This window comes from Rhinopithecus roxellana, chromosome 2 (assembly GCF_007565055.1).
Source record: "Rhinopithecus roxellana isolate Shanxi Qingling chromosome 2, ASM756505v1, whole genome shotgun sequence".
NCBI classification, from domain to species: Eukaryota; Metazoa; Chordata; class Mammalia; order Primates; family Cercopithecidae; genus Rhinopithecus; species Rhinopithecus roxellana.
The window spans coordinates 76,410,960-76,436,316 of NC_044550.1; the positions used below are offsets into that span (position 1 = coordinate 76,410,960).

At 41.9% G+C, this 25,357-nt stretch overlaps 1 protein-coding gene across 2 annotated transcripts in view; it reads right to left on the bottom strand.

The window, feature by feature from the left end:
• Window positions 1-7,046: 7,046 nt before the first annotated feature.
• SETD7 (SET domain containing 7, histone lysine methyltransferase) overlaps window positions 7,047-25,357 on the bottom strand; it is a 62,280-nt gene continuing 43,969 nt past the window's right edge. Inside the window, exon 8 of one of the 2 annotated variants that reach the window (XM_010353472.2) lies at window positions 7,047-7,617. In XM_010353472.2, the coding sequence (XP_010351774.1) occupies window positions 7,575-7,617 (43 nt within the window). In that variant the 3' untranslated portion in view covers window positions 7,047-7,574. Of the gene's footprint in view, window positions 7,618-17,996; window positions 23,798-25,357 lie in introns of those variants that run through there. The other variant, XM_010353471.2, reaches the window with a different exon arrangement.

The window sequence follows — 25,357 nt, forward strand, 5'->3', positions numbered from 1 at the left end:
GGATGATAACAATACCTTCCTCCTTTTAAGCCTTAAGACACTTATTTATTATCAGATTGACTTATACTAATTAAGTCCTCTTAGCAACATAAGGAGGACTTCATTCTTCTGCAACTGACAAACTAGTTTCTAACACAAACTTTTGTACTTCCTATTGTATTTTGTATTATCTCTCATTATCCCCAATTTACTGCAGCCAGAACCTTATATGACCTTGAATGATTTCTAATTAAATACCCTGCATTTCAGATATACTCCTTAGCAGAAACAAAACAAAATAAAAAAAGTCAGCAGATTCTCCAAACTATGTGCCTCAATCTGGAGTTTCTGACCAGTTTTGCTCAGAAGATGTCCTGTTATCTTCTCAAAGACAATTTCCACCATGGGTGACACAGGCAGAAAAGTGATGTCTCCCAGAAGCCACTTTCACCTTTCTCTCTTTCTTCTCCTCTGAGCCTCAGGACGTCTCACTGCCATCCAGTTTTTAGAACTTAAACCACAGAAACTGCCTTAGTGGGGAGAAAGTGTGGGCTTAAGTCAGTTTCTATTTCAAATGCCATGCACTGAAAGCTATCTCCCGCCCTCGGCAAGCCCTCTTTATCAAATAGGCAGCTTCTGTACCATGCCTAGGACCAAGGAGCTTTCAGATGGCCTACAAAAATTTTTGAGACCTGAAAAAAAAAGAATTGACCCCAATATGAAAATAAAAATAAACAAAACAGAATTAAAGAGCATTTAATTAAATATCTGCAAACTAAAAATTAATGCTGACATTAGTAGTTGATAAAATGTTAGTATTCATAAAAATATAATAGTAATTACATTTGAAAACATTTAGTGGATCAGATTATTTTCCTTCAAAAGAGTTCCCAAGCATGTATTATGCTTGCTGAGAAACTATAACTGATTACAAATTAAGTGGTTTGATTGTAGCTAAATCATTTCAGAAGCAAAATTATCTTTTAAAAATTTTTCAGAAAAAACTTAGGGTACCATGGGTGCATTTCAGTTTAACTGATATGATTATGACCTCTCAAAGAAGGAGTACTTGGAAATTTGAATACAGGCTGCATGTTAGATGGTATTAGGGAATGATTGTCAATTGTCTTACTTGTGATAATAGTATTGAGGTTAAGTGGGAGAATCTTAGGAGATACATATGGAAGTATTTAGGGGTGAAGTGTCGTGATGTCAACAATCTGCCTTCAGAATGTTCTGCAAAATAACAACAACTATACCTTAAGGGGGAACTAATTTCCTTAATTCTGGTTACGGTAGCCTTGAATATTTATAATAATCTCCACCTCTTCACAGTCTGTATGCTCTATTTGAATGTTATTTGTTTTCTACATAATCATCCTTTTCCCCAAAGTGTTTGCCATCTGAAAATCACTTAGTATGTCAGCTACGTACTTTCAAAAGGTTCTGCAAAATAATAACAAATGTGTGTGAATCCTTATGTGTACATATACTATACTATACTACACACACACACACACACATACAGAGAGAGAGAGAATAACAGTAGCAAAATGTTAACAAATGCTTTGAAAATGATAACAAAGCAGGTAACAGGCTACAGAATGTTGGAGGCTGAAGGGCATTATTTGGATAGTATGGTCAGAAAAAGCTTCTTAGTAGGGTAACAACTGAACCAGATCTGAATGATGTGAAGGAACAAGCCCCGTGAAGATTTGAAGGTAGAGTATCCTGCTCAGGGAGGCAGCACATGCAAAGGTCCTGAGGCAGGACTTCACAACACTTGATATTATTCAACTAAATGATGTTTTGTTAATCTGGTGAAAGAAAAATGGATTCTAATGATTTTAGTTTGTATTTTTCTGTTTACTAATGAGCAACTTTCATTTCTTTGTTAAATTCTGGTCATGTGTTTGTTTTCTTGAAATTCTTGTCAGATCTTTTATTTGTCTGTTGGGTTTTTTGTCTTTTTCTTACTGATCTGTAAAGTTCTATACGTTCTGGATATGATTCCTTTGCTGATCATATGTGAGGCAAATAGCTTCTCTCTGTTTATAGATTGTCTCTTCACTCTTTTTACGGTGTCTTTCAAAGAACAGATTTTTTTTTTTTTTTTTTTGAGATGGAGTCTCACTCTGTTGCCCAGGCTGGAGTGCAGTGGTGCAATCTTGGCTCACTGCAACCTCCACCTCCTGAATTCAAGTGATTCTCCTGCCTCAGCCTCCCAAGTAGCTGAGATTACAGGTGCCTGCCACCACACCTGGATAATTTTTGTATTTTTAGTAGAGATGGGGTTTCTGCATGTTGGCCAGGCTAGTGTCCAACTCCTGACCTCAGGTGATCCACCTGCCTCAGCCTCCCAATGTACTGGGCTTACAGGTGTGAGCCACTGCAGCTGGCCAGAACAGATGTTCTTAATTTTAATACAACTGAATTTATTGATAATTTTATTTATGGTGTGTGCTTTTGTGTCTTGTTTAATAACATTTTTCTTACTCTGAAGTAAAAAAAAACTGTTCCATCTATATATTATTCTAAATGTTCTATGGCTGTATTTTTCACATTAGAAAAATGAAGTATTTAATCCACACATAACTGATTTTTGTATAGTATAAATTGAAGATCTAATTTTGTATTTTTTATATGAATATCTAATTATCCTGCCACCATTTATTAAGTCACTGTCTCTTTCCCTATTGAACAATAGTGACCACTCTATCATCAATGAAGGCTTCATACATGCCTGGGTCTGTTTCTGAGCAATTTCATTTAATTGGCCTATTTGTCTGTTTCTGGCCAATGCTACACGTCCTTAATTCCTAAAGCTTTCTAACTTGATATTTGGTAGGTCAAGTCCCACATCTTGCTCTTCATCCACAGTTTCGGTAATTCTTGGGCCTTTGTTTTTTACCTAAATTTTAGATTCAACTCATCAAATAAAAAACAATGTTGGGATTTTAATTGGAATGCTTTGAATTTATCAGTCCACTTAAGAGAATCAATATCTTAACAATGTTGAGTTTTCCTGCCCAAGAATATGGTAAATCTTTCCATTTATTTAGGTTTTCTTTAAGTCTTTCTTTTTGAGACAGGGTCTCACTCTGTCGAGTGCAGTGGCCTAATCATAGCTTATCACAGACTTGAACTCCTGGGCTCAAGTAATCTTCCTGGCTTAGTGTTCCAAGTAGCTGGGACTATCAGTGTACCCCACCATGACTGGCTAATTTTTGTTTTTTACTTTTTGTAGAAATAGGGTCTTGCTATATTGCCTAGGCTGATTGTAAACTCCTGGGCTCAAACAATCCTCCCACCTCTGCCTCCCAAAGTGTTGGGGTTAGAGGTATGAGCCACCATCCCCTGCTCTTTAATGTCTTTCAGTGAAGTTTTATAATTTTCTTCTTAAAGGGTTCGATTGATTGAATTCTTTTTTTTTGAGGCAGTCTCGCTCTGTCACCCAGGCTGGAGTGCAGTGGCATGATCTTGCCTCGTCTCACTGCAACCTCTGCAGTGTTCAAGTGATTCTTGTGCCTCAGCCTCCCGAGTAGCTGAGATTACAGATGTGTGCCACCACGCCTGGCTAATTTTTGTGTTTTTAGTAGAGACAGCGTTTCACAATTTTGGCCAGGCTGGTCTGGAACTCCTGGCCTCAAGTGATTCTCTTGTCTTGGCCTCCCAAAGTGCTGGGATTACAAATGTGAGCCACTGTGCCTGGCCAATTTGTATATATTAATTTTGTATTGAAGAACCAAGTGAAACACTTATTAATTCTAATTATTGGAGATTCTTTTTGGTGTTCTACAAAAATTATATCACCTTCAAATAAAAATAGTTTTTTTCATTCTTTCCAACTCCTATACATTTTTTGCATTTCTCTTGTTTTATTGCAATAGGCAAGATGTTCAGCATATTATTGAACAAGAGAGGTGACAGCTGACATCCATGTCTTGTTCTTTATCTGAAGTAGAATGCTTTTGACATTTCACCATTAAATATGATGCCTGCTGTAGGTTTTTTAACAAATACTGGGTTTTTTTTCTTTTTCTTATTAACCACCCCTCTCCTCCCCAGCCTCACCCTGCTTGTTTTGAAGTTATATAACTTTATTACTTGGCTCCATACTGGGACAGGTGCTTAATATAGTATCTCATTTAATCTTCACAATAACCTTTATGAGACAGGTATTATTGCTTCTCTTAGAGAAGTTAACTTTACTAAAATAATATTGCTAGAAGGAACAGAGCAACGGAATACAGCAAGAATTTAAAGCCAGGCTTGTCTGATTCTGCAGCCTCTGCTCTTCTCAGAAACCTTTGCTGCCTAATCCTTGGATTAAAATTTATCCAATACAGGGAACCTTAAAGGAGATGAATCAGAGTAGCTGGAGGATAGAGAAGGTGGGTAAAGAAAGGAAGTGAAAAGAAACAGAAATTCATATGGACAGTGAGAGCCACCTCACCCATGGCATGTGATTTTGAATTTGCAGGAAGCAGGCATGTCACCTTGACTAGGCTGCCTTCTCCTCCAAATGCCTTCTTCCAAGACCTCCTGAGGTGTCTGTAGCTGTGGCAATCCACCTAGCTATTGGTTGATAATGCAGACACAGCATTTTCCACGACTTTCTGCTCTCATCCAATCACAATTGCCCCCTTCCCTCCCTCCCTCTTTCTCCTTCTTTCCTTCCTTCCTGCCTTCCTTCCTTTTTCTTTCTTTTCCTTTTTCTTTCTTTCCTTTTTTACCACCAAATTGGCTCCTCTGATTGCTCTTTGCTGGAAGTCATCCACCCATCACGCAAGTCCTGTGTTAACACTTGTTATTCCTATTTTGCACTCATGTTTAGCCTTGCATTTCCTTTGATGAAGAGGAATAAATAGGAGATGGAGATTCATAGGGAAGGTTCATTCTTTTATTTTATAAATATTAAACAAGCATCCCTTATGTTTCAGACACTGTGTAAGGGACTAAGGATGTAGCAATAAACAAGACAGGCAAAGGCTGTTCCTCAGTGACGCTTATATTACAGTGTTAGAAGACAGACGAATAACAAATACACAAAACAACTGTGGATTAGGGATAACAATGAAACATTCTGGGTGGTAAGACAGTGGGTAAGTCGAGGAGGCCTTCTGAGACACGAGGGTTGGGGAAGGCATCTCTGATGAGGGCAGTGTGAGTCAAGGGCTGAAGGGTGTGAGAGAGAAGCTGTGCAAAGAGCTAGAGGCAAACAGGCAGAGGAATCAGCAGGTATAAAGGCCTGGAGCCAGAAAAATGCTTGGCAAACTTGAGGAACAGAAGGTCTGGCTGGAGTACAGTGGGTTGGGGAGAACTGACTGAATGATACTGGAGAGGGAGCAGGAGCCAGTCCATTGTAAATAGTTTGGATTTTATTCTAGCTGCAATGGAAAGTCATTGAAGTGTTTCAGCAGGGTGATGGCAAGATGTGCTTTACTATTTTTTTTTTTTTTTTTTTGAGACAGGGTCTCACTCTGTTGCCTAAGGCTGGAGTGCAGTGGCACAATCACAGCTCATTGCAGCCTTGGCTTCCTGTGCTTAAGTAATCCTCCCATCTCAGCCTCCCAAGTATCTGGGACTACAGGCAAGCGCCACCAGGCCTGGCTACTTTTTGTATTTTTTGTAGAGATGGGGTTTTGCTATGTTGTCCAGGCTGGTCTTGAACTCCTGGGCTCAAGTGATCCACCCACCTTGGCCTCCCAGAGTGCTGAAATTACAGGTGTAAGCCACTGCGTCTGGTTGCTTTACTGTTTTACATTACTTTGGTTGCTTTGTGAAAAGTGGGTTGGAGGGTAAGCAATGAAGGCAGCATGCCAATGGACTCTATTTCTTGTACATAACTTTTCTGGAGGCTGACTCAGTGACTGCCTGCCTCCCTTGCCTAACCTCACGTTGGCCAAAACTGAATCTGGTGGCCAGCCTTAGCTGCAAAAGATCCTTGGAATGTAACTATTTTAGGCACAGGAAGACAAGGGGAAAATGGCTTCTGAATGTCTTTTGGGTAGGCAATCCACAGTGTCTGCCACTAGGGTCATCTGCACTGTATCTGAAACAAGACTGTGAAATAGATGTGGCAATTCTTATTTGATTAATTTATAAAGGAGGAATGGCACTATAGCCAGAATATGATATTATAGATTGTAAGCAGTAAGTATTTAAAATGGACATATTTTTCTAGATTAATGCACAATCTCTTTCATTCATTCTTTTGTACTTTTTTCCTTTAACCAGTTTGGATGGAAATCTCTCCAAGTAATACCATTTTTACTAAGAAAATTAAATGAATTAACAAATGAAAAGTACCCAGTTCAGTGCTTGCTGCAGAGTAAGCCATTCAATAAGTTACAGCTATTGTTTCTCCAGAAATTCAAGGAAGGCAACCGCAAGCTCATGGGGTATTTATTCAACTGGTTGCCTTCTTTTAGAGTTGCATCAGGACAGATTCAGTACCTTCGAAAATTTTCCTCGGCAATCAGAGAATTGCTTAGTGAGTAGGAAATCAGAACCAGGGGCAACGTATCAGTCCATTTCCACACTGCCTTAAAGATACTACCGGAGACTGGGTAATTTATAAATGAAAGAGGCTTAATTGACTCACAGTTCTGCATGGCTGGGGAGGCCTCAGGAAACTTACAATCATGGTAAAAGGCAAAGAGGAAGCAGGCACCTTCTTCACAAGGCAGCAGGAGAGAGAGATAGGAGGGAAAACTGTCACTTTTAAACCATCAGGTCTCATGAGAACTCCCTCACTATTATGAGAACAGCATGGGGGAAAACACCCCCATGATTCACTTACCTCCTATCAGATCCCTCCCACCACATGTGGGGATTACAATTCAAGATGAGATTTGGGTGGGGACACAGATCCAAACCATATCAGGGAGTTTTCAGTTATATAAATGTAATGTTTAATGATCTCTGATATATCCACTTTATAATAAGGATTAGTTGCCAGTAGGGCCAGAAAATTCAAGGAGGGTGATTGCTTGGGCAGAGTTACGAAATGTTTGCCTCTGTGACACTGTTTTTTTTTGTATGTTTATACCTAATAACCTGGGTTAAAATTTTTTTGTAATTTTTTATTGTGGAGATTTCAAAAACATATAAAAACACACATATAAGATCATGAATTCCTTGTACTCATCACCCAGCTGAAATCCTTATCCACATGTGGCCAATCTGGTTTTATCTACAGCTACACTTCACTTCCCTTACCTCCCATATTAGCCTGAAGAAAATTCCAAATATCCTGATTGTTTTAAAAGATATTTTATCTAACCAAGTCCTGCTGGCTTGAGGGTCTTTTACCCCCCTCTGGTGACTTTATTTATTGATTTCTCTCTTATTAGGTATCTCTTTTCAGATCTTAAAATGGCTCCTAGAGTGTGATTTTGAGTTCCTGAGGGAAGCCTATGTTCTGACAATTGCCATTATCATTAGGCAGAGTACACTCCATTCGCTTTTATCTTTTCTTAATTACTCAGGAACATCATGATGAGCATCAGCCCTCGGGTTGCACTGTAAAGAGGAACGCCAGCTTTTCTGGGTTCTGATCCAGATGTGGGATCTTTGGGAGTGGAGCCCAATCATCTGCATCTTTTACACATTCCCAGGTGTTTCTTCTGGCCACTGAAATTGGAGAAGCAACTGGCTGATAACATTTTCAGAGATTATTAAGGTACATAGATCTCAAGCCATGGTGTTGAAAAGCCAGAAAGGAGACTTTTAGAAACCCAACTGCATTTTTCTAAATCTTCTCCATCCTCTCTCTTTTGCTGCCTCTGACTTTTCACTGGGTCAGAGACTCTAAGGCTGGAACCTGATGTTCCATGGGGACTGTGTTATGGTTGTTCTTCTACAGAGTAAAGTGCATGAACTGAAATAGCTATTGACTGCTCAGAAGTCACTCGGTCTCAGGTTTCTGGCTGTGTTCCACATAGCTGTAGGTTCTGTAATCTTACCTAGGTAAGTTGTGTTCCTGTATACACACACACACACACACACACACACACACACACACACAGAGTCCAAGGCTATAATAATTCTGATATGTAAAGAAATTTCAGAGGCCAAGCACAGTGGCTTACACCTATAATGCCCAGCCAGTACTAATAATCTTATAACCCATGTTTTACAGATAACTGTGCTCTAGGCAGAGAGAGATTTTAAAGAGCTGTATGACACGGAAATGCTTCTGTTTGTTTTAAAAGATAAACCAGTTTTGTTCAACTTTGTTTACTGTAGGCTCCAGAAGTGCTATTAGCCCTCTTGAAATTTGGGCTTGTTTAAAAATAAAGCCCGGGTGCAGTGGCTCATCCCTGCAATCCCAGCGCTTTGGGAGGCCAAGGTGGGCAAATCACCTGAGGTCGGGAATTTGAGACCAGTCTGACCAACAGAGTGAAATCCCGTCTCTATTAAAAATACAAAAATTAGCCGGGTGTGGTGGCAGTCGCCTGTAATCCCAGCTACTTGGGAGGCTGAGGCAGGAGAATCGTTTAAACATGGGAGGCAGAGGTTGCAGTGAGCCGAGATTGCGCCATTACTAAATTCTAGCCTGGGCAACAAGAGCGAAACTCTGTCTCAAAAAAATAAAAATAAAAAATGAAAAATAAAAAAATAAAAAAATCCCTGGAAGTGGTGTCTTAATTTAGCTAATCAAAGTTCAACCTGATGATAGGAAAGAACATCAGCTGAGTTTTCATGTTTTTTTTTTTTCTTTTAATTTTTTTTTTTTTTTTTAACAAAGTCTTGCTCTTGTCACCCAGCTGGAGTGCAATGGCATGATCTCAGCTCACTGCAACCTCCGCCTCCTAGGTTCAAGCGATTCTCCTGCTTCAGCCTCCTGAGTAGCTGGGATTACAGGCGCCTGCCACCACACCTGGCTAATTTTTGTATTTTTAGTAGAGACAGGGTTTCACCATGTTGGCCAGGCTGGTCTTGAACTCCTGAGCTCAGGTGATCCACCCGCTTCAGCCTCCCAAAGTGCTGGGATTTTTTTTTTTTTTTTTTTTTTTTTGAGATAGAGTTTCACTCTTGTTGCCCAGGCTGGAGTGCAATGGCATGATCTCACTCACTGCAACCTCTGCCTCCCAGGTTCAAGCGATTTTTCTGCCTCAGCCTCCCAAGTTGCTGAGATTACAGGCGTGCACCACCACACCCAGCTAATTTTTGTATTTTTAGTAGAGACAGGGTTTCACCATGTTGGCCAGCCTGGTCTCGAACTCGCGACCTCAGGTGATCCGCCCACCTTGGCCACCTAAAGTGCTGGGATTACAGGCGTGAGCCACCAAGCTTGGCCCTCTGCTGGGATTTTTTTTTTTTTTTTTTTTTTTTTTTTTTTTTTTGAGACGGAGTCTTGCCTTGTGACCCAGGCTGGAGTACAATGGCACTGATCTCGGCTCACTGCAACCTCCACCTCCTGGGTTCAGATTTTAAAATGTGTTAAATCATCCTTTCCCTAGAGATGTTTGTTTTACAGCATGTCAGAAACAGTATGAGAATAAATCCTCACCACAAGAGGGAGCTGGACCATGAAGAAATTAATGGACTGTTTTGGAAATAGAAATAAAAACTGGGAAAGTGCAGGAGATTTACAGTAAGACCATCAGTATCATCAGTGGTGACCGTTATTTGCACTAAGTGATTACTTCATTCTTTCAGTTGCTCAGATCAAAAAATCCCTGATTCCTTACTTCCTATTATATTAAAGCATGTCTTTTAATGCTGACGCTTTGACATCTAGGGCCTTGCGGGCTCTGGAGGGACTGCTCCTACCAGGGCTAGCTGATTCCCAGACATAGCAAAGGGCTGGTGCCCTTCACATGCAACTCAACCAAATCAGCTTCTGTGCCTGCAAGCACTTCCTTCCCAGGCCTCTTCCACTCCATGCCACCATCACCCCAGGGCCAGGTACCAGACAGCTAAAGACAGCTGGTATACCCCAGAATCTATTGAAGTTATTTAAGCTAGCCAATCCCAGGCCTGCTGACTGCCTCTCCATTTCTTCCCGCAGACCCCACAATGCAGGCTCTTGCCCACATTTTCTCTTCACTCCGTCTGCCTCCTACTTGATCCTGGTGCTTCCCCATATGGCCCCTGTAACATGGTATGCCTCCTCCTCTTGGGAACTGTGAATAACAAACTATTACTGGGTTTCAGAAAACAATACCTGAAAAGGAAGGCCTCAGAGGCAGCTTCAGGAGCAAAGGTTTTTCTCTGACTTTCTCTTGCCCTTCTGTCTCTGAGTCCCATCCTTCCCAGAGGCTGCCTATAGACCCCAAGGCAGATCCTGGCAACGAGACCATTTTTCCCCAAAGCCATAAAACCTAAAAATATCACTTGAACTTTCCCTCTGCCTTTCTGTGTAAAAACTGACCATAAAGAAATTATCTCATGCCTGTAATCCCAGCACTTTGGGAGGCCAAGGCGGGCAGATCTCTTGAGGTCAGGAGTTTGAGACTAGCCTGGCCAACACGGTGAAATCCTGTCTCTACTACAAATACAAAAATTAGGCACGAGAATTGTCTGAACCCGGGAGGCAGAGGTCGCAGGGAGGCAGAGGTTGCAGTGAGCCAAGATTGTACCACTGTACACCAGCCTGAGCAACAAAGCAAGACTCTGTCTCAAAAAGAAAAAGAAATGATCTGACCTACCTTGTTTGACTATAGTCAGAAGACCCCCATTCCAGAAAGGGCCCTAAAGCTGCCTTTGCAATATTATAGTCAGGGAAATCTGACATAACTGACTATCTTGCTTCTACCAGGCTGACTTGCTTTTGCTCATTCTTGTGTGGAGGCCATAACAGTCCTTTCCTCCAACTGGTCCCCTCCTCATTCAAAAATGGAAATCGAATTTGTAAATACTAACCAGAGGACATGAGGTTAGAATTATGGTAGAGGCTTGAACTTTGCTAAAGAATAGGCTGAGTTAAACAATGACCTGCCATTGCCGAGCTTGTTTTTCTGTAAGTTGCTTACTGCCCCAGAGTCACAAGATTTATAACTTCTCCAACTATTCTTGCAGATAACATTACTACTGTGAAACCTGAAGAACCAGTCTTTGAGATATTTTTCAGATTTAGCATTCAGCAGACCAAGAGATGCCACCTGGTCCCAAGACCCCCCCACTCCCAGGAACTGATTCAGCTGCATGAAGACAATTTAGACTCCCCTGTGATTTTATCCAAAGCCAATCAATCCTTTCAGTTCCCCAGCCCCCTTCCCACCAAAGTACCCTTAAAAACCCCAGCCTCTAAATTCTCGGGGAGGCAGATTTGAGAAATTTCTCCTGTCCTCCTGCTTGGCTGGCCTTGTGATCATTAAAATTCTTCCTTTGCTGCATCATCTGCTGTTCTCAGTGCATTGTTTTTTTTTCAGGGCAGTGGGCAAGAAGAACCCATTGGGTTGTGACAACCCTGCCCCACACCCAGAAGAAAGGAATGCGTGCTCAGAGAGGCCAAGAGGAATCTAGATGGAGAGGTTTGGCTAGGTTTCCCCACTCAGCCTGTTAGCATTAGATCGTGCCCTTTTTGTCCAATCATATTTCATACTTCATTGAACCTAAGCATAAAAATGGCCAATTTCCCCTATATCTTTGGATCATCATTCTAAAGGCTCTTGTGTATACACATTAAATAAATGTATGTGCTTTTTCTCCAATTAATCTGCCTTCTGATTTTGAGTTGATTTTTCAGCAAATTTCCGAGAGCGGCATTTGTCTCCTGATCTGTTGGCCTCACCATTCCTAAATAATCAGTGAAATGCCTAATGCCACATCTCAGCACATTCTACTGTTTCTTCCTATGATGCACCCCAATTCAACCACTTCTCCTCACCATGGCCCCTCTGTCCTGCCCACCATCATCATGAAACCCCTGCTTCCACCTGGGTCCCTACTCCCACTCCAGCCTACTCTCAGTACAACAGCCTGAGTGATCCTTTTACATGTGGGAGGAAGATCTTGTCATTCTTCTGCTGAGATCCCTCCAATGAAAGGGCTAACAGCAATTACGATTTCAAAAGCATTTACAGAACCTGCAGTAAACTACATTTAAGAAAGCTGGTGGTTTTTGTTTGTTTGTTTGTTTTTTTAAGACGGAGTCTCACTCTGTCGTCCAGGCTGGAGTGCCGTGGCACCATCTCAGCTCACTGCAACCTCCGCCTCCCAGGTGCAAGCGATTCTCCTCCTCAGCCTCCTGAGTAGATGGGATTACAGGCACGCGCCACCACACCCGGCTAATTTTTGTATTTTCAGTAGAGACGGGGTTTTGCCATGTTGGCCAGGCTGGTCTTAAACTCCTGACCTCAGGTGATCTGCTGGCCTTGACCTCCCAAAGTGCTGGGATTACAGGTGTGAGCCACCGTGCCTGGCCAGTGTTCTTAAAAACAAACAAAAGTATTTTTACTTCACTGGTTGGCTTCCCCTCGCACTCTGAGTTTAAAACAAAGTCCTTAAAATGGTTTTCGGGGCCCCTGTAGGATTTGATTCTCTTCTCTCCCCACTGGCCGGTCCCCTGGCCTCTTGAGCTTCCTTGAGCATTCCCACCTCAGCTAGTGGCTCTCTGTGTGGCTCCCTCAGCCTGAAATGTTTCCCCTGGAATCTCCATAATTTGTTCTCTCCCTCAGGAAATGAGATCTTCCCTGACCTTCACCCACAAAAAAATAGCACCCCTCTTGGCCCTGCACACTTCCTCGCCCTCTTTATTGTCCTCTCTTTGTCCCATACCACTTACCCGGGCACATACAGTCACTTACTTGCTTCTTATCAGTTTCCCTCACTAAAATGCAAGCTCCACAAAGGCAGGGACTTTGTTTTTATTCACTGCTGATTTGCTGATGACCCAGAAGAGGGACTGCTATGTGGTAAAGCTTAAGAAATTCATGCTGAACTTGGATGAAGCTGGAGGCCATTATTTTAAGTGAAGTAACTCAGGAGTGAAAAACCAAAACCCATTATGTTTTCACTTATAAGTGGGAGCTAAGCTATGAGTACACAGAGGCATTCAGAGTGACATAATGGACTTCAGAGACTCAGATGGGGCAGGGTGGGAGGGAGCTAGGGATAAAAATGTACATAATAGGTACAATGTATGCTTAGTGATAGGTGCACTAAAATTTCAGAATTCACCACTGTATAATTCATCCATGTAACAAAAAAAAATTTGTACCCCAAAAGCGATTGAAATATAGATATATTTTAAAAAGTACTCCAAAAAACCCCCCAACTAACTAACTAACTAACTAACTAACTAACTAAATAAATAAATAAAGGTACTCTAGCTCAGTCATTCCCACATCACATGCCTAGAAAGTGCTTTGTGCACATTCAGGAAGATATGCCTAGTGATCCCCGCAAAGCCTGTCATCCAAGGGAGAGGCCGGTTAGATGCTTCACTCATTAAACAATCGAGAACACACAATAATGGTCTGCCAGTGTCCATCCACATGTGGCAGAGCAGCAGGGACAGGGCAGGTCTCGAAGAGTCAGGCCAGGCTTCCTGGGGCAAGGGCTCTTCACGGGGGACTGCTTGGAAGGAGGCAGGCTGTGGCTATGCCTGGAAAGGTGGCATCCCAGAGCAAGCGGGACAAAGTTAGTGAGCTCACTCCATGGGTCAAAATTCAATCTTTCTTCCCCCCAGTTATCATTATAGTTTAATTTTACAAATAGAAAAAAACTGAGGCACAAAGAAGTTATGTCACGGCTAGAAATGGCAAGGCTGGGATTTCAACCTAAGATGGTTACCAAAATTCTCCTAATCATTACAATCTACTGACTCCCATTCAAACATTCACTCTACAAGTATTTATTGAGTGCTTACTGTGTATCAAATGTTAAGGATATGTTAGTGAATATTCTAGAGGGAGGAGAAAGACAATAAACCATCAACATAATATAACTAAATTCTTCGGTATGCTAGAAGGTAATGAGAAGCATGGTGAAAAATAAAGGAGGGTAAAGTGGCCTTGGAATGCTGGGGGAGGAGAATGTTGCAGTTTAAGTGGGGTGGTCAACGAAGTCCTCATGCAGCAAAGACTTGAAGGGCACAAGGGCAGAGCCTGTGGCTCTTTGGGAGAAAGACATGCCCGAGAGTGGGGCACGCCTGGCTCTCCTAGACTGCAAGGGGGTGGGTGTGGTTGGAGCACAGGAAGGAAGAGAGAGAGGACATGCAAACAGTCTTCTGAACCCCACAGCAAATCCATATTTGCCAGAGAGCAATCAAAAGCCCAACATCACACAGACAGTGGCAAAGCCGGGTGAGACCAGTCTGACTCCAGATCCCAAGTCCTTTCCACCACACAACCCTCCCTCTGCCACAGCAGAGAGGCAGGAAGAGAGAAGGAGAGGCAGGAAGAGAGGAGCAGAGGCGGGAAGAGGGAAATCCCATAACGGAAGATGCTTCACGTGTTGGAGGCAAAGAATGAGAAATAAGATGGGATGGAGAAGCTATGCTGGAAACCCAGGCAGAGGAGGTGGAAGTTGGGGATCAGGATAGAAATGGGCTGAGTATAAAATTATAAGAATCTGGTCTTGCCAGGCGCAGTGGCTCACGCCTGTAATCCTAACATTTTGGGAGACTGAGGTGGGCGGATTGCTTGAGCTCAGTTTGAGATCAGCCCGGGCAACACGGTGAAACCCCATCTTTACTAAAATACAAAAAATCAGCCGGGCGTGGCGGCATGCTCCTGTAGTCCCAGCTACTCGGGAGCCTGAGGCAGGAGAATTGCTTGAACTTGGGAGGCGGAGGTTGCAGTGAGCTGAGATCGCGCCACTGCACTCCAGTCTGGGCGACAGAGTGAGACTCCGTCCCAGAAAAAAAGAAAAAAAAGAAGCTGGTCTGTATGTTGCATGGATTGGATCAAAGAGGGACCCAGTCAGAGAGATCAGTTAGTGGGTAGGCCAAGTGGATGATGATCAAGGGCAAGGAAGACACAGGATATTAAAGGTTGGCCTTAACCCATGGAGACCAAGAAGAGAGAAGGGTAGGAGAGAGAGCTCCCATAAGTATGGTTAGGAGAGCAGCCAGGAGCCCAGCTGCCCGGCTTCAGACTCTGAGTCTATGGCTTCCTAGTTCTGCGACCATGTACCTTAACATCTCTATGCCTCAGTTTTTCTCCCTGTAAAATGGTGTGGTAACGGTACCTATATCATAGAGTTGTTGAAAAGATTAAATGAATAATCTAAAACACTTAAAACTGCCTGATAAACTCTAGATAAATATATCTTTGTATACACTCCTCCACAGCCCCCGCTGATAAATTGATTTGAATTATTTTTAAAAATCCATTTATTTAATTTATTTGAAGAGACTAACCTCTCTTCTTCTCTGAAGAAAATAAGAAAATAAAACTCATGATGCAGATGAGGCAGACACTGTGAGTGGTCAACCCAACTATCATTTCCCTTTGCTACTTGCTGGGAGAGCCCCAAACTGGTTCAGGCTACACAGCCATATGCTTCACTCAGATAATCATAGTGCCCCGTAGCCATTGCCAGTGATAGGCTTAGGTTTCCTCAGTGAGAGAGGCCATAGAAGAGACTTTCCTTTTCATCTATTGGATGTTGCCAAATTGGCTGTGATGGCTGGAACCCGGGCAGCCATGTTGTGGCTGTGAGGTGAGCTAGCCCCTGAAGACAAAGCAGACAAGCTGAGAATGGTAGAGTGGAAAGATGAGAAGAACTTGGTGGAGCTGCTGAATTAACTGTAGGGATACTCAGCACTTCTTGTTATGTGAATTAGTAAGTCTTCTTTATTACGTAGGCCATACTGAGTTGGGCTTTGATGTTTCTTGAAGCTGGAAGCATTCTGATACTTACAGAAGTAAAAATTTGGTAGCAATCTAGATGGATCCATTAATCGTCTTCTATGTACATTATAAGAAGTGAAGCTCTAAATTCAAAACCCTGGCTTTTGGTTTTTGTAAATAAATAAAACTTTAGGAAAAACACATTTACCGAGCATACCACTATGTTGTGAGGGAATTACCATGATCTATCTACATCTATCTATCTATCTATCTATCTATATCTATCATCTATCTCTGTCTCTATCTATCTGTCTATATCTATCATCTATATCTATCTATATATATCATCTAACTATATCTATCATCTACCTATATCTACCTATATCTACATCTATATATAATCATCTATAACTATATCTATCATCTACCTGTATCTACCTATATCTACATCTATATATAATCATCTATATCTATATCTATCATCTATCTATATCTATCTATCTATATCTATCTATCATCTATCTATCTATATCTATCTATCTGCAAGGTAACAGTCATTTTCTGAAATACTTTTGGAGCAGAACCCCCTTTTCTACTTTTTCTTTTTTTTCTGCTTCAAGAAGAGGAACAGAATTTCCTCTCCTTCCTCTTATTTTTCAACTACAGCCTTTTTATTGAACAACCCCAAATCAGTGAGATGCTGAGTTGAAACTAAATGAAACTACAGCATAGTCTTTCAATAGCTGTTACCTAGTTCTAGAGATGACTGCTAAAATAATTTCACATTTAATATAAACTAGCAGTCTGAATGATTCCGAATATTTAAACCCAAAGGCAGATATTAGTAACCATCCCATCTATACTAATGGGGTGGTTACTATACTAATTAGTATATTAGTATATTGGTATCCCATTAGTATAGATGGGATGGTTGCTAATTTGGTCTAACATAATTTTGTCTTGATTTTCACATTACCCCATTCTACAACCCTTGGGCCCAAATCAATCATCTTAACCCATGAAAGTTGCCCTATCTTTCACTTTCAAGGTTAGCTTCTTAAGCTTACCTCGGTTTGTATTAAATTTTTAATCCTATATTCCCCGTTCCCACAAGGAGGAAGAATATTAATATTGTGATTTGACCCATGTGTGTCAGAGGGTGAAGCCCTGCCTGAAAGATCTAGCATGAGAATGTGTCTACGCAGGTGGAAAAGCTGATCCAACATCAGTTTGGACTCAGTCATCTCACTCGTTTCTGTTTCCTTCCTTCTGTGGAAGGAAGTCTGATAAAATCAAGGATTGGGCAACTGAGGGAGGTAAAATAAAGCAGAAGATCTCATGGCCTAATTCAGTTTGAGGCCTAACTGTGTCTCGTGTAGACCTGCCAAACTTCCTAGAATTAACTTCTTTGGGGTCCTGGGCAGAAGGCCCAGCTAATAATGAGGTACTATGTTGACTCCCTTTGTCACTGGCTTTTGTGCTTTAGAAATGTTGATTGGCCAGGCACGGTGACTCATGCCTGTAACTCTAGCACTTTGGGAGGCTGAGGCAGGTGGATCACTTGAGGTCAGGAGCTCGAGACCAGACTGGCCAACATGGTGAAACCCTGTCTTTACTAAAAATACAAAAATGAGCTGGGTGTGGTGGTATGTGCCTGTAATCCCAGCTACTTGGGAGGCTGAGGCAAAAGAATTCCTTGAATCCCAGAGGTGGAGGCTGCAGTGAGCCAAGATTGCACCACTGCACTCCAGCCTGGGTGACAGAGTGAGACTTCATCTCAGATTACAAAAAAAAAGAGGAAATGTTGACTGTGATTAGGGCCGGAATAAGGGATTGCCAGGGTTCTCAGCTCAGACTCATCCTCAGACTGCCAAAATCTACCACAACATCTAACAAAATTTTTATATTTTCTTTAAATCGTGAATTGAAGTTTCCTGTCTTTCAGCTATTTGCTCTGATCATCTCATTCGCATTCCAGACCCTTACCATGTATGTATTCAATCCGACACTTTCTGTTGGTGTGGCTAATCCTTCGGGATTTAGGGGTGTATGTGGAATCATATCAAATACACAGCAAGCTCCAAACTTTTCCGACTCATCCTCAGCTCTTACTAGAATGCTCTGAAAATGATAAATGGCTAATAATATTTTAAAACAACTTAAAATGTAAAGTTCACTTAGTAATTTAAATATACAGGTAGACACATTATAAGAAAACCATTATTGCTTTTCTAACCTAGATGATCAAAGGAAGACAGCGACAGATGATTGTATATTTTGTTTAATACTTGCATTGTTTCTATAGCGCAATTATAGCAATCTTTAAATTTACTTTCATTACAAATATTTGTCAAGTTTTGTTTCAGAAACATTTTTCCTACTCTCTTGCATCATGCACCCAGACACACTACAAAAAACTCATTCATAACACAGTAAGGGCAAACATTACTCATGTAAACATCTTTCATTAATTTCCCATAATTAAAAAAAATCATAGAATTATAGATATTGAATAAGGCTCATAGATTTAGTTCAAATTCCACAAGAGACCAAAGATGCTCGTTAACTGTGATGGGGCTAACTTTTGGTTGCAATAAATGCTGAAAGCATACCCCTGGCTTCCACTCCTTAAACATAACTCACAACCTAATACATGTATTTCAGGATAAAGAGAGAACATAGAAAACCCAGGAGGAAACTTTTGAAGAAGGGAGCTCAGAATTATGGACATAATTTTCCTATGTGATAAGCAGGCATTACGTAGTCCCTGTAGCTTCCCAATACATGAATCAAGGTTAATTATCGTAACCCAAAATGTAACCAAGTAGATATGTTGATACATTGGCATGTGTGTTCATATTGCTACTATACACAGTGAAAATTTACCCTAATATGTATCATTTCATTATATCCAGGACCAAAGTGGGAGAAAAAATACCCACTCAAGTTGAATATCATCATAAAGGAGTTTTTGTTTGTTTGTTTTTTCAAAAACATAAGAGTCAGGAGAGTTGGGAGGTATGTCCTAGGGATGTGATTGGTCTTGATATTTAACAACTTTGAACAACTGTGTGTAAAGTCACAGACAGAGGAAGCAAGGATTTTTGTTATCGGAGGACGTCTCTCTCTCTGGTTGGAAGTTTGGTGCTTGGGTGCATAGTCTTCCAGAGCTGAGACAGGAAATGTACTGTGCTGAGAAATGGGCCCCTTGCCAGATGCTCCCTTCTCCTTCCTCTCTGCGAGGCGGAAGTCAGAAGGTAGAGATTGCTGGCAAAACTGTGAAGTCCCACCCTGGGGTCTGAACCCCAACTCCACTGAGGGCAGCCTCCCTGACGTGTGTGACTAGGCAGTAAGGGTGGCGGTTGATGGCGGCCGGGAAACCCAGTTTCGAGGTTCACATGGCCAAGTCTGGCTTCTGATTCTGCTGCCCTGCAAAGAAATTGTGCTCCAGATAACTGCACCGGTGTCTCTAATGCCTCTGATTCACTCTCAGGCCCCTCAAAGGCCTGCAGTGATATCACTAAAAGGTGAACACACCTCCATTAGCACCTAACTTCCACCAGGAAGCGGCTGAGGCACTGGGGAAGCCTACGAGCTCTCTCCACGTCAGGTGCAACAACGCCGAGGAAGTTGCTGAGAGTCAGAGTTATTGTAGGCTTTTGATTTTTAAAAATCAAAATTGATCTGCATTACATCTCAGTAGACTCAGATAATTCTCACCAAAATTTTTGTAATGTGTTTAAGTAGCACTGGAATAATTCAACTTCATTTAAATATATTCATTCTATCATGAAAATATTTCATACAAACATCTATTTACATACAAACACATTAAAATTTGTGAAAAGGGTTCCCACCCCTGTGGTTGTATGGCTTGAAATAGTTTCATTGCTTTGAATATGTATGCACACATTTGGCAAAAGAAAACTATTACAATTTAGTATTTTTGAAATTAAAAAAAGTGACGCCGAGGTTCCAAATTCCTGAAGGGAAAGATAAAAGAAAAACAGTAATAATCTATCAAGGTACCCCAAGTAGATGTAAATTTGATATACTTTGTGAACCTTTGATCTGTGGCAAATAAACATTACAACTGTCAGTCTTGCAACATAGTTTTGCTTGTTTTTCTAAAACAAAAGACATCTGGATTCTAAGTCACTACTCTTAAGACAGAAGCTTGAGGCAACTGTTTTAAAACAAAACAAAAGGGAAAAAACAATACCTCTACCTTCTTGGAAGATTTTAAATGCATGTTGCAGTGAGTGATTTAAATTTTTATATATTAAACAAAATTTACTAAAAGTGCCACATACTGTCTCCCGGAGAAGACAACCCTTTAATTCACTGTTCACAATTAATGCAATTTTAATAGTTATATTTAAATGTTAAAAATGGTTACATTTGGCCTCACTGGCCTTTCCGGGTGGGTTGTTGGTGATAAGGAAATAGTTTTTCAAGTGTGAAGAACCCCCATAGGTCAAATAGGTTTAACTACAGTCCTAGACGGTTCAAAGAGCTCTTGGAAAACTAATTTCCTTCTTAGTGTCTCGGGTAGATCAAGGATGAAGCAAGTTAAAATAAGAATAGGTACTACAAGACTCAAGAACTCCTCACTGCTTTCTTTTTGATCTCATCATTCCTTTGTGTCGGAAATTCAATCTTTCCAGTTGTTTTTGTTAGTCCATTCAAATGTCCATCTGGGGACATGCTCCTGCAGGTTAGTTCCTATTCCTAACTCTAACACAAGATAATATTTCATCACAGAAAAGATGCTAAGGGAAGATCTGGTCATGCAGGAGTTGGACTGAGACAGCTCTGAGTGAATCTGCTTGAGATTACAGTGTCATACACACACATAGGCTCCCGCTGTTTTTCAGGACAGCATAAAGTCATTTCTTTATTCCCCACCACATGGAATCTTCCACGTCTGCTGTGATTCTCATGCTGATGAAATGACCAGATGCGGCAGCTTCCTGACATATTTCCTTCCCCAGCAGATGTAAAGTAGAAAAATACATTCTGAGTATTCTTTTCCACTTGCACTTAGGTTCAAACAAGAAACAAACCCTTCCGTCCTCAGCTGTTAATTCCTTATAGAACCTCCACTCCCTTGACTTCTTTCCCTACCTACAGAACTCAGTGAATCTCAAGCCCCACTCTGATTCCAACCTGCGACAGAGCCTTATATTTGGGAGTATGTGTGTGTGAGAGGGGAGGGGTGGGAGAGCCAGAGCCAGAGACAAAAGCGAACAGAGAGGGACACACAGAGGGAAAGCCAGACGGGAAGGACCCGAGGACACGCACAGAGCCAGGGAGACTCAAGAGAGGACAGTGCAGAGGACTCGGAACAGGGAACAGGAGAGGGCAGCTGGGGTTGCTGTTATACAGGACGCCCAGGTGTTCTCACATAGGCAGAGAGGAGAGGAGAGAGCCGGCAGGAGAAAGAAGAGCTGGAAGACACAGAGAGCATGAAGAGAGTTGGGAGGAAGACACAGTGAGGCTCAGCGACGGTGCATTGCTTCCTCTGATTTGCGTGGAGGTTGCAGACACACTGCTGAGTTTTAAGCTCAGAGTGTTACCATTCAACATCTCATCTGAAGAACTGATTAGCGGACTAATCACTACATACAACTCTTCAATTCCTTTTATCCAATTTTGAAAAAAAATTCCATTTGAATGGGATAGAGTAGCCCCTTAGGATGTAAATTGTACCCCACTGCAGCCAGGACCAGAATGCGATCACTCTCAGGAATGAAATCATTCAGAGCATGGCTGCATCGGGGGCACGACCAGCACTATCCTCTCCCTGACCTCATTCCCTGACCCAGCTGCACAACTCACCTGAGTGAGCTCAATGCAAACCATCTTTCTCCTGAAGACAGTCACTCCCTTTGGGACACATTTAAATTAAAGCACCTATCAGAATGCAAGTCCAGAGGCCCTGGCCCATCTGTCACAGTGTATAAAACGGTCTCTTTCTACAGAATAAAAGTGACCCTATCCTGGTGCCTTTAAATCTAAAAACTCGATTCAGTTCCTTTGGTGGGTAATCTTTCTGGAAGCACCGACAACTTCCTCTCATGGGTGAACCATCGGCTTAAGCTTTCAAGCAGGGATCCAACTGGATCTCACTGAAACCACTGCCACCTAGCTGCAAAGTATGCAACTGGGTGCTCTAGGAAGCTTGGCCTTGCAAAGAAGGGAAGGGCAACTCTGTCAATGTGCCCAGGGGCCACCTGAACTGAAAGTCATGAGCAGCCTGGGATCGAGCACTTTTGTTGTAGTCTTCATAAAGCTATGTGCAACTGACAAGAAATAGCAAACTTCCTTCTGCCTATGTCTTCACTCTTCTCCCACTGCAAGCCTTCTCTCATCAGCTGGAGCTCACTCTCCGCTATAGCTTGGAAGGCCTTAGCTTTCCAGACCAAACTGACTCAGGTGACAGGAACCACAGCTGACAGCTGCAGATCAGCACAACAGCTGCTCTCCAGTTCTTCCAGCCACCACATCAAGGTGTCTAAAAGAGACATAGCTATGGCATGTGGTAAGGGTGCTTATAAAAAACAAAACTCTCAGAATTCATTCAGAGCAATCCCAGTGAAGTTACAGATCTAATTAGCTAAACTAAAAAACAGGGGTTTTCTCCTTATTTCTGCTGCTGTGATTACACATGGCTGGCAAAATGGCTGAAATGCTATTGATAGTGTTGCTTTTAAACTATACAGGTGTTCAGTCTTAGTTTACAATGTTTTGAAGCAGGTAAGTGCTTTGAAATTACAATGATGAAGAGTTTTAGCATCAAGGTTTGATTTGTACCTAGTAATCAGTATGTCTGCCTTAGTAGTACTGACTAAAAAAATTGTTTTTTGAATTCTGTTAGAATTCAAATTTGCTATTTGACTTTTGAATTCAATGCACTGTGTCACAAGCCTGACTGCACTATGTTATGTACATTTAATGTGTACTCAAGGAGAAAAAAATTACTAGCACTATTGAAAATATTGCAAAATTGCCACAGTTACCGCTTAGAAATACTAATTTTCTTCTCTTCTTTCTTGAAGTATATATTACAACTCTTCCATAACTTAATGCAAACAAAGTAAATTCATTTCTTCTCACATCTTAAAGCAAAGATATCTTTGTTTACATGCGAGAATAATATTCTATAATAATACCCTGGCCCTAAGAGCCAGTACTTTATATTAGGACATAATAATAAAATGATGATATAGAAAGAACCAGAGAGACCTACACACTGCTATTGATGCAAAAATCCATTTGGAAGTTTTCTCTTGTAAAGGATATCTAAGAAAGAATAGGACTGAGGGGTGAAATGACTTTAGAAGTGGGCTTCTATTCACTAGGAAAAAAACAAAGCCATTCTATTGCAAGATACAGATCAAAGGTTAAAAGGCAAATTATACTACATTTAGAGAATAAAGATGTAGTAATTGTCAACCCTCAATATGGCACATATGCAAGTGTGGTAACACACTTTGCACTGGCCATAGGAAAAAAAGCACTATGGAAAAACCACTGACTAAAAATGACTGAAAAACCCCATTTCCCTGTTTCAGTCTAATCATTTGGCATCTCTGAATGTGGTACAGATTTAGACTTGAACCACCAAAGAACATCACGCTGTCTTATGTCAAATGCTTGACAATACCTCTCAGTAGGACGTTGTTGCAAGGCTAGCTAATTTTAAATCTGGTATGAGTAATACAGTCAAACCTAGTTAGTATGCGAGAAAGTCGTTGCTAACACATGGTGAGAGGATGTGACGTCACAGCATGAGCAGTCCCTGGTTGTCCCATTGTCGGATAAACGTAGTGCATAGATCCAAGTTTCTATTCCAGGTCTCTGAACCCCAAAGCCAGGCCTTTCACTTTTGCTGGGTGGCCTGGAAGGCCTTCAGCTCCACCTGGTACCACTCAGGGGCTTCAGGCCCACTCTTCCCGGGGGGGCTGTGGTCATAGCCATAGGCAACGGTGAGCTCTTCATCGGCCTCCACTGCTCTCAGGGTGCGGATGCATTTGATGGATCCAAAACGGGGGTGGACAAACCTAAACATCAAGATGCACACAGTCATTCCCGGGCCAGACCAGGAGGTTGGAAGCAAAGGCTAGGGAGGGGCTGATAGAGGAATCACCCACAGGCACTCTTCCCTGGGCACGCCTGGTGGGTACCCAAAGTGTGGTCACCCAGCATCAGTTTCACCCGAGAGCTTATTAGACATGAAGCATGTCGGCCCCATTCCAGACCTGCTGGATTGGAATCTGCATTTTAGCGACACCCCCAAGGTGATCCACTGGTGTATTAAAGTTTGAAAAGCACTGCTCTGTTTTTTAAAGCATATTTGGCACCTTGCATTTATAAACCAACAATCATGATCAACAACAAAAATCTGTCGTTAATGAGAAATCAGATCCAGTGCAGCCCGCCAGCATTTGAGCTTGTCTGGCCAGCAGCATCAGATTACCTGGCTGTATCTCAGGGAGAAGGCTTCACCAGAGTGCTTTTGGAGTTGTAAGAAAGAGCCCTGTGGATTTTCAAAGGCAAAAACTCTGTTTTCCACCCTATACATAGAGAGGAAATATTATTTTCTAGCATGAAAGTAGATGAAGATTTCTTCCCAAGAGGGAAGTCTAGACCTCCCTGCCAACCTGCTTATTTAGTATTTCCCTGTGGAGCATCCTATGAAGGGAGCAGTATCTCCTTCCTACAACAAGTCCTCTTGGGACCAGAAACGAGGTTAACACTATGGCTATGTTAATTTGCCAAAGGCTCCCAACCCTGTTCATCTGCACAGCTCCCTGCAGAACAGGCAGATAAATAAGCAATAAATAGACTTAGCTCACCTAACAGCTGCTGAAATGGATATATGTAAGGCATGACCAGGAAGAAATCAGCTTTATTTTTATATGCGTCTGGTCAAATCAATCTCATTCATTTATAGTCTTTTTTTTTTTTGAGACAGAGTCTTGCTCTGTTGCCCAGGCTGGAGTGCAGTGGCATGATCTTGGCTCACTGCAACCTCCACCTTCCAGGTTCCAGCAATTCTCATGTCTCAGCCTCCTGAGCAGCTGGGATTACAGGTGTGCACTACCATGCCCAGCTGATTTTTTGTATTTTTAGTACAGACAGGGTTTTGCTATGTTGGCCAGGCTGGTCTCGAACTCCTGGCCTCAAGTGATTGGCCCATCTTGGCCTAAAGTGCTGGGATTACAGGTGTGAGCACTGCGCCCAGTTTATAGTCATATTTTGAACAAAGGGTTGGTGAGACAGCAAAGGAGAAGGTTCCAGGTCCTAAGTTAGATTGGTGCTTGTCGGCTGGACGTGGTGGCTCATGTCTGTAATCCCAGCACTTTGAGAGGCCGAGGTGGGTGGGTCACTTGAGGTCACGAGTTCGAGACCAGCCTGGTCAACATGGTGAAACCCTGTCTCTACTAAAAATACAAAAATTAGCTGAGTGTGGTGGCGCACACCTGTAACCCCAGCTACGCCCGAGGCTGAGGCACAAGAATCGCTTGGACCCAAGAGGTGGAGATTGCAGTGAGTTGAGATTGCTCTACTGCACTCCAGCCTGGGTGACAGAGTGAGACTTTGTCTCAAAAAAAAAAGAT